Genomic DNA, 16,375 nt, shown 5'->3' on the forward strand with positions numbered 1-16,375 from the left:
CTGGTTAATATGCTCGCAGAACAAAGAGCCTGCCATTTTAAGGCAGTTTTGCTTATAAATTTATTATAAATATGTAATATGTATGACATATGCATATATGTATATTATATGCATGATATTATGTATATGTATTGCCTATATAAAATATTACATATTTATAAATATCCTCTTTTTTCTTCTTACTACATTAGGAACAATTAAGGCAATTTGGAGATAAAAGGAACAGCTGAGTTTAGGAATAAAGATTTAACTGTGGAGTTTGGGTCTCCTCACAGCCACTCATTGACTTCTGAAAAGCTGTTTGCAGTTTACTGCTGAATTTATTTCTCAGGTGAAGGGTATTCAGAATCTGAATGTAGGAATTATGTAAAACATGAAATCATGTAACTGTAGGAAAATCAGAGCAGTCTGGCTTTGGCTTTTCAAATCTTTAAGGCTTTCCTAAGAGCATTATTAAAAAAATAAGGGGGGGGGGGGCTTCCCTGCTGGCGCAGTGGTTGAGAGTCCGCCTGCCGATGCAGGGGACACGGGTTCGTGCCCCGGTCCGGGAAGATCCCACATGCTGCGGAGCGGCTGGGCCCGTGAGCCATGGCCGCTGAGCCTGCGCGTCTGGAGCCTGTGCTCCGCAACGGGAGAGGCTACAACAGTGAGAGGCCCGCGTACCGCAAAAAAAAAAAAAAAAAAAAAAAATAATAAAAAAATAAGGGGGGGTGGGGAGAGAGAATGAATGAATGAATCCAGAAAAGTTTGGTATATCACATTGAATTTCCTAGTTGACCTCTGCGATGGTAAAGTTAGATTTCTATGTTTTTGACTCTAAATGAACTACAGAAAATGCAAAAACGTATACAGCCTAATCATGGCAATTGACAGCGATCATTCTAAGGACGCCACATCTGGAACAGGCTTTGCGCCTGGAAAGCTTCGACCAGTCGGTCCGCGGGGCGCTGCAAGAGGTCTGGGCCGCCGCTCCCAGCACTGGCTTTTCCGCGGAGCCCGGCGCTCCCCAAACACGGCGCCTGGCCCGGGGCTACGGGTCCAGTGCCCCGCGTCTCCCGAGCTTCGCGCGCCCTTGGCCCGCGTCCCGCCTCCGCCCCTCCCGCCGCCGTCCACGCCCCAGCCGCTGGGGGCAGGAGGAGGCGGCGGTCGGCCCTCCCCGCGCCCTTTTTAAAGCGTCACGGGCTAGGGCCAGCCGGCTGATTCTGGCGGCGGAGGGAGCGGCGCGCCGAGCGTACAGGGCTGCGCTTCCCGGCCGGCGGGGCGGCGCCGTGGGCCGGCCGCTCCGGGCTCCCCGACGCCACCGGCGCCCCAGCTCCGCCCCGGGCCTCCCCGCCATGCGCCCCGGCTAGTGAGCCTCGGGCGCAGCGCCCACCAGGCCGGTCCCGCCGCTCGCCCCGCCGCCGGCATGCTGCGCCCGCTGCTGCTCGCCGCGCTCTGCCTGGCCGGCCGGCTGGGGACCTCCCGCAGCTGCCAGCTGCCCTCGGAGTGGAGACCCCTGAGCGAGGGCTGCCGCGCCGAGCTGGCCGAGATCATCGTGTACGCCAAGGTGCTGGCGCTGCACCAAGAGGTGCACGGCCTGTACAACTACCTGCCCTGGCAGTACGAGGCCGGCGAGGCGGGGCTCTTCTACTCGGCCGAGATCGAGATGCTGTGCGACCAGGCGTGGGGCAGCATGCTCGAGGTGCCTGCGGGCTCCAGGCTCAACCTCACCGGCTTGGGCTACTTCTCCTGTCACTCCCACACCGTGGTCCAGGATTACTCCTATTTCTTCTTCCTCAGGTGAGCCCGCCACCTCCCGCCCACACCACCCCCTCGGCCATCTGCGTGTGACCAACCGAGGTCACCTTTATTCTGTGCCGGATCAGTACTTCCCACGGGATCCTGGCCGTGCGTGCGATGTTAGATGATGCCTTGGGCTCCTTCCCATACTCGACTCTTTCCTGCTCCTCCCGACGTGTCTGCAACATCCTGGGTACCTCTGGCTAAGACTTGGCAAAAGAGGGATGATTCCTGCGCTTAAAGGACAGGAGAGTGTTTCAGGCAAAAGCTCTAAGTGGTTTCCAGCAACAAGTAGTCAGCCTATTCCAGGAGCAAAGGTTTATGCGGCGGGGTGGGGGGGGGCTCCGGTGGGTGGGCGGGGAGACTCTGGTCACAGTGCTTTGAGGATATAAAGGTAAATCAGGCAGGAGCCCTCTCTGATTGAGTTCCATGAAAGTTGGTTTGTGGTCCAGATGAAATGCTTGTGGATAAGAATTCAGGTGATGGCTTCGACTCAAGTTTGAAATAAAGAACAGGTGGAACCCTAATTTAGGTGGAACTCTAATATAGGTGGGACCCTATATTTTAAACTGGATTCGGTGGGAGTAGTTTGGGCTGGGCGGTGGTCAAAACAAAACCCCTTTGAAATCAGACTGTTGCTGGAATTCTGGTTCTGCTCTCCCTATGATTTTGAGCAAGTTACTGACCTTGCCCAGAACCTCAATAGCCTCACCTTCATAATGTGAGAAACAAGGCTGGTTGAGACTAAAACACAGTAACTCATGCAAAACACCTGGTTCAGGTTAGATGGGGAACGAATAGTTGCTCTATTCTGCGCACCTGCTTAAATGCCAAGATGGGAATGGTGTGGAATGCAACCCAGCTGTTGTCCTCTTGTTTCACTCGTGTTAGCTCATATCAGCTGCCAGCAGACCTCAATGCCAGGCTCTTCGAAATAGCAAAGGTTTATGGAGGAGGGACTTGGGGGGCGGTAAGGGCTCGGGGCGGGGTGTCACAGGGCTTTGAAGATACAGAGGTGAATTAGGTAGGACGCCCTGTCTGATTGGAGATTCCTGGAATCTCGTGCAGTTCCATGAAAGTTGGTCTTGTGGTCACGATGAAATGCGTGTGGATAAGAATTCAGACGATGGGTTCAACTGAAGTTTGAAATAAAAAACAGCAGGTGGAACCCTAAATGCATTGGTTATCTCCAGTTGAAGGAGAAGACTGATACGTTAGATTCCATTTTGAGGTTCTGTATCTATCAAGATGGCGAGTGAATCCACGGCTGTGATGGGCCGTGGATTCACTCGCTATCTTGATCTTCAGGGGATCCAGAAGATCCAGTCTTCCCAGCCCCTGGAGTAGCAGTAAGGATATATGGAATGACCATGACCTTGGCCTGCAGACTCACTTTTAGCTCTCGAGATTTCATGTCACTGAGAAAGAAAACAGTAAGTTCCACAGAGGGCCGTCAGTAAGCTCATGTCAACACATGTTTTCCATATTGAAGCCAGAATATCTAAGTTTAGAATACATGGCGTGCTTTGTGTTGGCTTGGGTGGTTTAGCTAGATTAAGCTGAGTTTTTTTTTAATTGCTTGAGAAGTACAGTTTCTAAATGAAGTCAGCAAGGAGTGAGACAGTATCTCCTTGATACAGAGAAACTTCACATAGATTTTTTTCATGCCTTTATTTAGGGAAAACACTGGGAACCCAGCTATAAAACTATTCAACAATAAAACTTTATTTTCCCAAGAAAAAAGAGCTGGGGCTTCCCTGGTGGCACAGTGGTTGAGAGTCCGCCTGCCGATGCAGGGGACACAGCTTCGTGCCCCCGTCTGGGAAGATCCCACATGCCGCGGAGCGGCTGGGCCCGTGAGCCATGGCCGCTGAGCCTGCGCGTCCGGAGCCTGTGCTCCGCAACGGGAGAGGCCACAGCAGTGAGAGGCCCACGTACCGCAAAAAAAAAAAAAAAAAAAAAAAAAAAAAAAAAAAAAAAAAAAAATAGCTGGAGTACTTGAAAAGACATTATTTTCTTTTCCGATTTTATAATGAAATACGGTTTTGTCTGCTGGCTCTGCGGTGGTCAGCCAACTCTTTTGTCTTTTGCTCTGACATGTTTATAAAACGTTAGGGCAGAAATACAGAGTCAAATTGTAGTCTGACAGATTTCTATTTCTCAGGGCTGTGTTGCCCTGATGTGTGTTAACAACCGCATACAAATCATTCCTCTTCTGTTATTCTGGGACCCACTGAGAAGAGAACAGATTCTGGTCAGTGTCACAGGAGAAAGTGGCAGTGGAGGCTCCCTGGTGACCTCTAAATGCCCCCTTTGGGCTGAAGGGTAACTCCCATCTCTCCTTTTCCTTTTCTTGACTTTATCTTGCCAGCAGGTACTTTACGTGAGGCTCTGTAAAAATGTTAACTAACTTTCATACTGTCCTCACCCTGTGCCAGATGCTTTACTTACTTTTTAAAATACAATCCTTACACCACCATTAAATAATAAGGCGCTGTTGTCACCCTCTTTTTATAGATTGTAAATTGAAGCTTAGAGAATTTAAGAAATTCACTTTGTGTCAGACAGGAGATAAATAGCAATGGTAGGACTTGAATCCCGGCTCATTACAACTGGCTTTCCTTTCACCAAGAAACACTCTGAGAAGGAAGGCCACTTGGGAGACACAAATAGACAGACACATGTGCACACTCCCCCATTCCCCAACTTACGTTTTTTGAAAACCTTTAAGAATAGACTCATGTGATGTGAGGCAGAGAAACAAAGTCACTCCTCTAATGAGAGCCATGTAAGACATTGTCGTATAATTGGCAGCTGCATCTAAATCAGTGAAGTTAGAACATACACTCACCATGCACAAAAATAAACTCAAAATGGCTTAGAGACTTCGTGCCTTTATGAGACTTTCTCTCATAAACATAAGACATGACACCATAAAATTAGAAGAGAGCATAGGCAAAACATTCTCTGACATAAACCGTGCCAATGTTTTCTTAGGTCAGTTTCCCAAGGCAATAGAAATAAAAACAAATATAAACAAATGGGACCTAATCAAAATCAAGCTTTTGCACAGCAAAAGAAACCATTAAAAAAAAGAAAAGAAAAGACAACCTATGGAATAGGAGAAAATATTTGTAAATGATGTGACAGACAAGGGCTTAATCTCCAAAATCTAAAAACAGCTCATACAACTCAACAAAAACCAACCCAATCAAAAAAATGGGCAGAAGACCTTAACAGACATTTCTCCAAAGGAGACATGCAGATGGTCAGTAGGCACATGAAAAGATGCTGAGCGTCACTAATTATTAGAGAAAAGCAAATCAAAACTACAATGAGGTACCACCTCGTGCCGGTCAGAATGGCCATCATTAAAATGTCTACAAATAACAAATGCTGGAGAAGGTGTGGAGAAAAGGGAACCCTCCTACACTGTTGGTGGGAATGTAAGTTGGTACAGCCACTATGAAAAACAGTATGAAGGTTCCTCAGAAAACTAAAAATAGACCTACCGTGTGATCCAGCAATCCCACTCCTGGGCATATACACGGACAAGACTATAATTCAAAAAGATACATGCACCCCTATGTTCATAGCAGCGCTATTCACAATAGCCAAGATGTAGAAACAACCTAAATGTCCATCGACAGATGAATGAGTAAAGAAGATGTGGTGTATATACAATGGAATACTACTCAGCCATAAAAAAGAACGAAATAATGCTATTTGCAGCAACATGAGTGTAACTAGAGATTATCATACTAATTGAAGTAAGTCAGAAAGAGAAAGACAAATACCATATGATATCACTTACATGTGGAATCTAAAATATGGGACAAGTGAATCTGTCCACAAACCAGAAACAGAGTCACAGATAAAGAGAATAGACTTCTTGTTGCCCAGGAGGACGGGGGGAAGGGAGAGGGATGGACTGAGTGTTTGGGGTTAGTAGATGCAAACTATTACACTTAGAATGGATAAACAACATGGTCCTACTGTATAGTCCTACTGTATAGCACAGGGAACTATATCCAGTGTCCTGGGATAAACCATAATGGAAAAGAATATTTTTAAAAGTACATATACGCGTATAACTGAGTCACTTTGCTATACAGCAGAAATTAGCACAACATTGTAAATCAACAATACTTTAATTAAAAAAAAGCCATTGTCATAAAATTGGCAACACTGTCACAGTCTTCTGTTGACTCTTGATTCAGGATGGTACACCCCATATGGATCCAGTCTACAGCTCTGCTTTTTTCCTTTTTTCCATTAGGATGGATGAAAATTATAACCTCTTGCCTCATGGAGTCAATTTCCAAGATGCCATCTTTCCAGACACTCAAGAGAACAGAAGGATGTTTTCCAGCCTTTTCCAGTTTTCAAACTGTTCCCAAGGGCAGCAACTGGCAATTTTCTCCAGTGACTGGGAGGTCCAGGAAGACACTAGGGTAAGAATTGGCTGTACCCTGAGCTACAGCAAAATAATAGAAGAGCTACATCTTGTGTGCATTTTGTGACCAAGGGAGTCAAGAGTCCTCTTCCAAAAACCCAAACCAAAGAGTATTTTCCTCCCTTCTCTGCCAGCAGTTAACAAACACTGCTCATAAACTTTGGATTTCTGAGGCTTTACTGTTTGGCGTGGGGTTCCTCACAAAGTGAGGGAACAAGATGGGATGAAGGTTGGCACACTGTGCCTCAGTTTCCGCTTCTGTAAAATGGAAACAATAGTAGCAGCTACCCCGTAGGGCTGATGGGACATGATTTAACTAGGCAGGAAATGGAAATGTGTAAAGCCCTTAGCATAGTACTTAGCACAGTAAGTGCTCAATACACGCGAGCTATTATGACTACTACCACTATTATTATCATTATTATTGATAGCATAGGGCTCTAAGGAATTTTCTAAGAGGAAAGAAAAAGCCCTTAAGGAAATGGAATTAAATAATTATCATAGCTAACACTTCTATGATTCTTATCTATAGTTGCTAAGACGTAGAGGTACAGTGTGACCAAGGTAATTGTGGAATGTAAGGGTCGGGTAGTTTGGGGTGTGAAAGTATAAAAGGGATCTTTCAATCTGAGGCGGTTGCCAGAGTTGTGGGGACATTTTGAGGATTGTCACTTTCCCAGAGCAGTGGCATTGCCACAATAGACCTGTGGTGATTGTGGGACCAGGTCAGGGGAGGTGGTGGCCTATGGCTCCCAGTCTCCCATCTGAGATGTTTTTAGGACCATGTGACAGACCACTGGAGAGAGTTCTGATGTGGGTATGTGGGTGTCCCCTGAAACAAGGACTTTTTTTATGGGTAAATTTGCACATGTTAGGTGGCTTCCTTCTTTTCTTCTATCTGGGGTGGCCTTGGGGGAGGTGACTTTCTCTTGTCTGGTGGATTGGCCCAGGGGAGCGGCCTTGTTTGCCCAAACCTCCTTACCTTCTGCCCAGGGCTCCCTGGCACCTGGAGGCTTTCTTCATGTTCTTTGCCCAAAAACTGTTCTCATGATGGGCAGGTGCATCCAACTAAGGAAAAATGTTGATTCTTACTTCCTTAACAGGACCAAGGGTTCCTTCCTTAGGCCTACTCTACTGACAGAGATCTAGACTCCTCTGACCCTTCCTCCATGGTTTGCCAGAATTTTCTGAGTGCTTGTCTTATATTTTGCTCCCAACATGGTTCCAAGCACCTGTTTGTTAGTTTGTTTTTCTGCTCTTCATCCGTGCCGGCACCCACCCTGCATTGAACTGGACCTACCAAGTATCAGCCTGAGAATCCCTAGCCTGGGTCAGTCCTTAGCATGTTCCGAATGAAATCCTTGTAGTCTCGGTCCTTTGGGTCTCCATCCTGTGGGAGTTTTGCTTACACTACTAAATCCTTGGTAACAATAGATTTATTTCAAGAGATCAGATGTTGTTCCAAAAATACCTTATAGCTTAGCCCCCAAACTCTTTAGCTATATAACTGATTAGCTCTGTGGTCACATAATGAAGCTATTAGCATTTCCCTGGAATTAGATTTTTCCATCATTAGAAAAAAGTAGAACAATAGGACCATGGAGAATTGTTTCAGTGTGAAGGCAGTCCTATTTCTGGTGGTCAGATGTTGATCTTGGGGAGAATTCCTTTTCCCTTTCATCACCCTGGTCTCTTAGACAACAAAGGGTGGGCGTGTGCATTTGCTCTAAGAGTCAGAAGCTTCTGGGGAGGAAAATTAATTGTTCCAGATTGCTGAGCTGCTGTGTAGCTGAAGGCGTTTATGGACTTGTACTTTTCAACACCTTGGCGCTCTCCATTTTTATCCGTGGTCCATTTTGAAATGTACCACATTAGAGCTAAATTAGCTAGTTCATTTGAGAATTTAGGTTTAAACTAAAACTAAGTTGGCTTTCTGGTAAATGTTGTTAGCATTTACATTTTATGACACTCCTTGAGAAAGTTTTATGGCCTCTGGAGTGACTAAAGTAGCTGTGAATTGAAGATCTGAGAGTTAGATGAAGAGTTATTGACAATTACTTGCTCCTTTCTTCCAAAAAAGGCTAAAAATTCTCTGCCTTTTCTGTCTGAAGGTGAGCATGCTATTTTCTCTCCTATGCAGGATAAATACATCCTATTACATCAGAAGCTATGTTTTTCCTAAGGTGGTGGGTTCTCGGTCTTAGGAGGGATCAGAGGAGCTGTGCAGGTCACCTTTTTACTCCAGTTAGACTCTTGCTAATCGGAACACATGAATCCTTCATTTGTTCTGAGACCTTTATGAATGGCCTTGGATGTCACACGTTAATGTGGCTTTCTTGAATTATGTGCCGTATCTTAGATGATGATAAATCCTGGAGGAACACTGAGTTCTTGTCCTTTCCACTGTTGCTGCTGCTCTTCTCTACGCCCCCAGTCAGCTTGAACGGTGGATCTAGGCTCTGGTCGTGAAGGGCACATCTCATTCTTTTCTCTCCTAGCTCTCACTCACTCGGAGCATCACATGAATCTGGGACTCTAGGGTCCATCTGGAGGTTAAGAAATGGAACCAGAGGAAAATCTTATGTAGGGAAACTTTGTGTGATGCGCACCCAGGGTGACCCGCAGCTCATCCTCAGCAGCCAAATCCTCCCATTCGCTAGTTCCATCCTCAAACGTTCCACCCATGCCTCAGACGGTAGAAACACAATCTTGCTCCTGTTTAGTGTCTCTCTGGCGCAGTATTGTGGTGTTAATGGGACCGCGGGGGATGTCTTTGGCAAGTTAGAGCATCCATCCCATTTTCTGGCAGGGTTCTCTCCACACCAGCCAAGAAGATTTTCCTTCTTTTCTTCCCTGCTGGGTGAGTGTAACAATCAAAACAGAAGTTGTCTGTTTTCCCCTCTCAGCAAGTCCTGTCCCCTAGGACCAACACCCAGACGGATCCACACTGTTCTAGAATGTCATGGGAATGAAGTAGAATCTGTGAAAGACCTGCTGCCATCTTTCTTTTTTCCCATTTTGGATTCAGGAAGGATGGTGGGGGAGTTGTCATCCTCCAAGCTGCATCAGAAGGAACGTCGACTTTTCATCAGGAGATTGAGATTGGCTCAGCCATTTCCAGAGGCGTGACCTTAGGCAGGACCCTTAATTTCTCGCAACCTCAGTTTTCTCATCTATAAAATGGGGCTAAAAACATATAAACTGTCTCAGGTTGTTATAAGGACCTAATTAGAGCACATGTTTTGAAAGCACTTTGTCAAGTATAAAGAGTGATGACTGTAAATTGGTAATTCGAAAGTAGGGCTTTAAAATTTAAAGGATATGTAGCTTTAAAAAAGCTTCCTGCTTCTTCCCAGGGCAGTGGCAGAGTGGTGGCAGCAGTGGCGACAGGGATATGTGTTGGAGATGGGAACAGTGATGGGGAAGCTGTCATGCGTGCTCTAATTCATTCAATAGAACTTATTGGGTTCCAGCCAGGGAGCACTTCAAAAACAATCGTTTACTGAATTATAAACCATGTTCATGTGGATTCCCAAATCTAAAAGTACAAAATGGTAGTCAGTAGAGTTTTTTTCTCCCACCTCTGACACCCATCCACCCAGTTCCCCCCTACCCTCCAAACAAGTAACCACTGTTAACAGTTTCTTGTAAACGTTCGATGAGTATTCTCATCCAACAAACAATTCAAACATGATTTATTGTCGTCTTTGCCACCAGTGGCGCTGCACTGTACACACTTTGCTGTGCCCTGCTTTATTCATAAGCAGATCTTTAAAATCCTTCCATGTCAATGCATGTAAGTTGCTTTAAATTGCGGCATAGTATTCCATTGTATGAATGCCTCACTGTATATATTTAATCAAGTCCCCTGTCGATAGGTAGTTACGCTGTTTCCAGTTCATTGATATTACATAGAGCGCGGACATGTGTAACATTATACATACCTCATTTTGTGGGACTGTTGAGTCCAATCTTTTTTTTTTTGAGATCTATTATTTACTTATTTATTTTATATATTTTTGGCTGCATCCGGTCTTAGTTGCAGCATGTGGGATCTCCGTTGAGGCAGGCGGGATCTTTTGTTGTGGCGCGCGGGCTCTTCATTGTGGTGCGCAGGCTCCAGGGCGTGTGGGCTCTGTAGTTGTGGCGCAAAGGTTCCAGAGTGCGTGGGCGCTCTAGTTTGCAGCACGTGGGCTCTAGTTGAGGCACACGAGCTCAGTAGTTATGGCATTCGGGCTTAGTTGCTCCGTGGCACGTGGGATCTTAGTTCCCTGACCAGGGATTGAACCTGCGTCCCCTCCACTGTAAGGCAGATTCTTTACCATTGGACCACCAGGGAAGTCCCAAGTCCAAACTTTAGCAAATATTTATTGAGTGCCTACCGTGAGGCAGCTGCTGTGTTAGATACTAGAGTTTCAGTGTTGAGCAAAATAGAAAGTTCCTGATCTCATGAAGTTTATAGTCTTAGTGTTGATGGTGGACACAATCAAAAGACCACGTTAATGACTTTATAATTTAAAATGGAAATCAATGCTCCAAGGAAAAGAAAGGAAATAATCAGGGTGTCTGATCTAGACTTAGGGGTAAAGAAAGCCTTTTCCGCTGAATTGATGATGAGACTAAAATCTGATGGATGAGGAGGTATCTTAGTTAATGTTGGGGTAACTGGGAAATGAGAGCAATCCAGAGAGGGAGAAGAATCTGTGCAAAGGCTCTGTGGTAGCAGGGTCCATGGTGCCTTTGAGGAAACCAAAGAAAGCTCCTGTGGCTGGAGGAAAGGGAGTGAGTGAGAAGAATGAGGCCAGAGCAGTAGGTGGGGTCAGACCATGCAGGGATTGATAGATCCTGATGAGGATTGGGCTTTGTTCTACAGTAATGGGAAACCCTTGATGTTTTGAAAGCAAGGGGTGATGGGAACAAATTCACACACACACACACACACACACACCAAAAAAACCCACCCAAAGTGGCAGGAGTAGGGAACTGGATTGGAGGGGATCCAGGTGATATGGTAAGAACAGGTAGTGGTTGTTAGAAAGCTACCAGATAGATGTTGGACCAGGGTGGAGGCAATGGGGATGGAGCAATGTAGGCAAACTTGAGAGAGATTTAGGAAATAAAATCAGTAGATGTTCATGACGGTTTGGATTTGGGTGGTACAAGAGGTGGGAGGGTCAAAGATAACTCCTGTGTTCCTGGCTGCCTGCATGCCAGGACTAACACTGATAAATGGGGATAGGACAGGTGTGGTAGGGAATTCATGAGTCTAGGGTTGGACACGTTGAGTTGAGGTGCCCTTGAGCCATCCATGTGAGATCTTGAGTGGGTGGTTGTGTCTGTAACTTTGGAGCTTTGAGAAGAGCTCTGAGTAGAAGATATACCTTTGTGTCTGATCGATAGCTAGGTGTCAGCTGAAACTGGACACGGATGAGACTTCCATGGGAGAGGGCTTAGAGTAAGAGTAGAAGCCCTAGGGCAGGACTGAGTGGTGTAGAATGCTAACACTGGTGGAGAAGGAGCGGTCAGACCGGTACGAGGAAAACTAGGAGAGTCAATGGCACAGAATGTCTCCGGAAGGGTAAGTGATCGACAGAACCAAAAGCTGTTGAGAAGTCAAGTAAGATGAAGTCAAGTAACCACTCGACTTTGGTGGCAGAGATGAGGACAGTTCCATAGAGGGAGGGAGGAGAATCTAGGTTGTGGGGTGTGAGGAGAGAGTGGGACAAGAGGATATGGAGATAGTGGGAGTGGGCAACGCCTTCAGGACGTTTGGCTGTGGAGGGTTGAATACAGATGAGGCTGCAGGCGAAGGCGGCAGAACAGCTGGGTGGGGGTGGGGGGGCGGCCGTTGTATTTAAGGATGGCAGCCATCCAAAATAAATAAATAAAGATGGCAGCCATCCTGTTCAAAGCCTCTTGGTCCCTGTTTGCCTAGCCATCAGATGCTGTCTTCCCAAGTAGACTAAACTACTCGAGGGCAGGGATATCTGTTTTATTCACTATTGTATATTTGGTATGTTTTTATGGTGTCTTACACATTTGTTGAATGTATTATCTCTCATTCAGGGAGCTCTGAGGCCTTAGTAAGCAGAGGCCTCCTCTTTCTCCTTCTCTATTTCTATTTTCTAAATTAATATTTAAAATCCACATGTAGCAGAAGTCACTCTTTTTCATGTACCGTTATGTTTTGACAGATACACATGTCAAATATAATCACAACTACAACCACAATATAGAAGAGTTCTATCATTGCCAAAACCCTCCCCTGAGCTGCTGCCATATAGTCAGACCCTTCCCCAACCTCAACTCCTGGGAACCTCTGGTTGCTTCTCCAACTAGTTTTGCATTTTCCAGGGTGTCATGTGAATAGAATCATGTATGTTGCTTTTTTTTTTTTTTAACTTGGCTTCTTTTATTTAGCACTTGAGATTTGTCTATGTTTTATGTATCTGTAGTTCACTCCTTTTTTATTGCTTAGGAATATTTTGCTATAGGGCTGTACCACAGTTTTATTTATCCATTCAGCAGTTAGAGATACTTAGGTTGTTTCCAGTTTTAGGCTACTGGAGCTGTTCTAAATAGAGATGTATGGTTTCTGTGTGAAAATAAATTTTTGTTTCTCTTGGATAAATACCTTGGATGGGTTTGCTGGACCATAAGGTAAGTGTATGTTTAAATTTATCAGAAAATGTGAAACCATTTTCCGGAGTGAGTGTACCATTTTGCATTTGCATTAGCCCTGTATGAGATTTCCAGTTGTTCTGCATTCTCATCAGTACTAGGTATTGTCAGTTAAAAAAAAAAAAAGGATATTCTAATAGGTGTGTGGTGCTATCTCATTGTGGGTTTAAAAAAAAATTCTACACATAAGTGAGACCAAACAGTATTTGTCTTTTTCTGACTTATCTCACTAAACGTGATGCTCTCAAGGTCCATCTGTATTGTCACAAATGGCAGGATTTCCTTCTTTCTCATGGCTGAATAACATTCCATTTTATGTGTATATACCACATTTATCTTCATGCACTTGCTGATGGACACAGGTTGTTTCCATGTCTTGGCTATTGTGATTAATGATTCAATGGACATGGTACTGATTTCTTAAAGGTACTGATTTCATTTTCTTTGTGTATATGCTCAGAAGAGAGTTTGCTGGATGGTAGTTCTATTTTTCATTTTTTGAGGACCCTCCATTTGGTCTGTTGCCCATAATGACTGCATCAATTTACCTTCCCACCAACAGTGTACAAGTGTTCCCTTTTCTCCATATTCTTGCTCACACATGTTATCTTTCATTTTTTGGACACTAGCCATCGTGACAGGCACGAGGTGATATCCCATTATGGCTTTGGTTTGCATTTCCCTGATGATTAGTTGGCCATTTGTATGTCTGTTCAATTCCTTCATCCATTTTTAAATCAGGTTGTTTGCTATTTACTTGTATGAGTTCCTTGTATATTTTGCACCAGATAGATGGTTTGCAAATTATTTTCTCCCAATCCATAGGTTGCCCTTTCATTTTATTGATTCCTTTGTTGTACAGAAGCTTTTTATTTTATTTTATTTTATTTATTTTTTTTAGAAGCTTTTTATTTTGATGCAATCCAATTTATCAATTTTTGCTTTTGTTGCCTGTGCTTTTTGGGTCCTATCTAGAAAATTATGGCCCACACCAATGTCAAGAAGATTTTTTTTCTAGTTTCAGGTCTTACCTTTAAGTCTTTATTTTGAGTTAATTTTTGTATATGGTGTGAGATAAGGGTCCAATTTCATTCATCTGCATGTGAATCCAGTTTTCCCAACACAATGTATCTTTTTTAAATAAACTTATTTGTTTATTTTTGGCTACACTGGGTCTTCGTTGTGGCACGCGGGCCCTCTCTAGTTGAGGCGAGCGGGGGCTACTCTTCATTGTGGTGCGCGGGCTTTTCATTATGGTGGCTTCTCTTGTTGCGGAGCACAGGCTCTAGGCACGTGGGCTTTAGTAGTTGTGGTGCATGGGCTCAGTAGTTGTGGTTCGCAGGCTCTAGAGTGCAGGCTCAGTAGTTATGGTGCACGGGCTTAGTTGCTCAGCAGCACATGCAATCTTCCTGAACCAGGGCTTGAACCCATGTCTCCTGCATTGGCAGGCAGATTCTTAACCACTGCACCACCAGGGAAGCCCCACAATGTATTAAAGAAACTATTCTTCCCCCTTGTGTGTCCTTGGCATCTTTCCTGAAGACTAGTTGACTGTACATGTGTGGATTTCTTTCTGGGCTCTCAGTTCTATTCCACTGGTCTGTTTTTATGCCTGTATCATACTGTTTTAATTACTATAGCTTTGTAATATGATTTGAAATCAGCAACCATGATGCCTCCAGCTTTGTTCTTTTTTCAAGATGGCTTTGACTATTCAAGATCTTTTGTAGTTCTACACACATTTTAGAATTGTTTTTTCCATTTCTGTGAAAAATGCCATTGAAATTTTGATAATGATGGCTTTGAATCTCTACAACACTTTGGGTAATATGGGCATTTTAGCAATATTAATTCTTCCAATCCATGAATATGGGATACCTCTCTATTGATTTTTTGTCTTTCTCTCATCAATCTTATAAAGTTTTCAGTGCATAGATCTTTCACTTCCTTGGTTAAATTTATTCCTAGGTATTTTGTTCTTTTTGGTGCTATCATATATAGGATTGTTTTCCTCATTTCCTTTTCAGATAGATTGTTGTTGGTGTAAAGAAATACAGCTGGTTCTTTTGGCATATGTTGATTTTGTATCCTGCAACTTTACTGGATTCATATATTCTAATTTTTTTGTGTGTGGAGCCTTCAGGGTTTTCTACATATAGAATCATGACATCTGCAAACAGAGATAATTTTACTTCCTTTGTTTCAATTTAGATGCCTTTTGTGTCTTTTCTTGCTGGTACTTCCAGCATTATGTTTAATAGAATTGGCAAGCGTAGGAAAAGCTTTCCATTTTCCCCATTGATTATGATGTTAGCCATGGGCTTTTCATAAATGGCCTTTATTGCATTGCAGAAATTTCTTTTATACTTATTTTATTGAGAGTTTTTGTCATGAATGGGTGTTGAACTTTGTCAAGTGCTTTTTCTGCTTACTGAGATGATCATGTGTTTCAAATTGTTCATTTTGTTAATGTGCTGTATTACCTTGATTTGCATATGTTAAACCAACCTTCCATCCCAGGGATAAATATCATTTGGTTGTGGTGTATAAACTTTTTGATACATTGTTGATTTCAGTGTGCTAGTATTTTATTGAAGATTTTTGCATCTACGTGCATCAGAGATATCGGTCAGTAGTTTTCTGTTCTTGCAGTGTCTTTGTCTAGCTATGATATAAGGTGAGGCTGCTGTCATAAAATGAGTTTGGAAGTATTCCCTCTCCTATTTTTTGGACGAGTTTAAGAAGGATTGGTGTTAATTCTTCTTTGAATGTTGGTAGAATTCAGCTTTGAATCCATTTGGTCCTAGGCTCTTTGCTTTTGGGAGTCTTTTTATTACTGTTTGAATCTCCTTATTTGTTACTGGTGTGTTTAATTTTTCTGTTTCTTCTTGTTTCAGTATTGACAGGTTGTATGTTTCTCAGAATTTATCTATTTCTTTTAGGTTTTCCAATTTGTTCACATAATTGTTCATAAATAGTCCCTAATGATCATTCTTACTTCTGAGGTATCTACTGTAATGTTGCTTTCATTTCTGTATTTATTTCAGTCTCCTCTCTTTCCTTCTTAGTTTAGGTAAGGGTTTATTGATTTTATTTATTTCTTTCAAAAAACCAACTTTTAGTTCTTTTCTGTTATTTTCTAGTCTCTATTTGATTTATTTCTTCTCTGTTCTTTATTATTTTCTTCCTCTGATAACTTTGGGTTTAGTTCTTCTGTAGTTCCTTGAGGTGTAAATTTAGGTTCTTTATTAGAGATCTTCTTTTATAATATAGGCATTTATCACTATAAACTTTTCTCTTAGTACTGCTTTTACTGCATCCCATAAGTTTTGGTATGTTGTGTTTTCATTTTCATTTGTTTCAAGATTTAAAAAAATTCCCTTTTGATCCATTGGTTATTCAAGTGTGTGTTTAATTTCAGTGTATTTGTGAATTTCCCTCTTTTCCTTCTATTATTGA

At 43.3% G+C, this 16,375-nt stretch overlaps 1 protein-coding gene across 1 annotated transcript in view; it reads left to right on the forward strand.

Moving 5' to 3' along the window:
• The first annotated feature begins 1,405 nt into the window (after nt 1–1,405).
• Nucleotides 1,406–16,375, forward strand: part of CCDC3 (coiled-coil domain containing 3) — a 102,951-nt gene continuing 87,981 nt past the window's right edge. The window contains exons 1-2 of the mRNA XM_029238369.1: nt 1,406–1,779; nt 6,059–6,233. Coding sequence (XP_029094202.1) covers nt 1,406–1,779; nt 6,059–6,233 — 549 coding nt within the window. The remainder of the gene's footprint in view (nt 1,780–6,058; nt 6,234–16,375) is intronic.

The sequence above is a fragment of the Monodon monoceros genome, unplaced genomic scaffold, assembly GCF_005190385.1.
Source record: "Monodon monoceros isolate NGI ecotype Baffin Bay Population unplaced genomic scaffold, NGI_Narwhal_1 Super_Scaffold_21, whole genome shotgun sequence".
Taxonomy (NCBI): Eukaryota; Metazoa; Chordata; class Mammalia; order Artiodactyla; family Monodontidae; genus Monodon; species Monodon monoceros.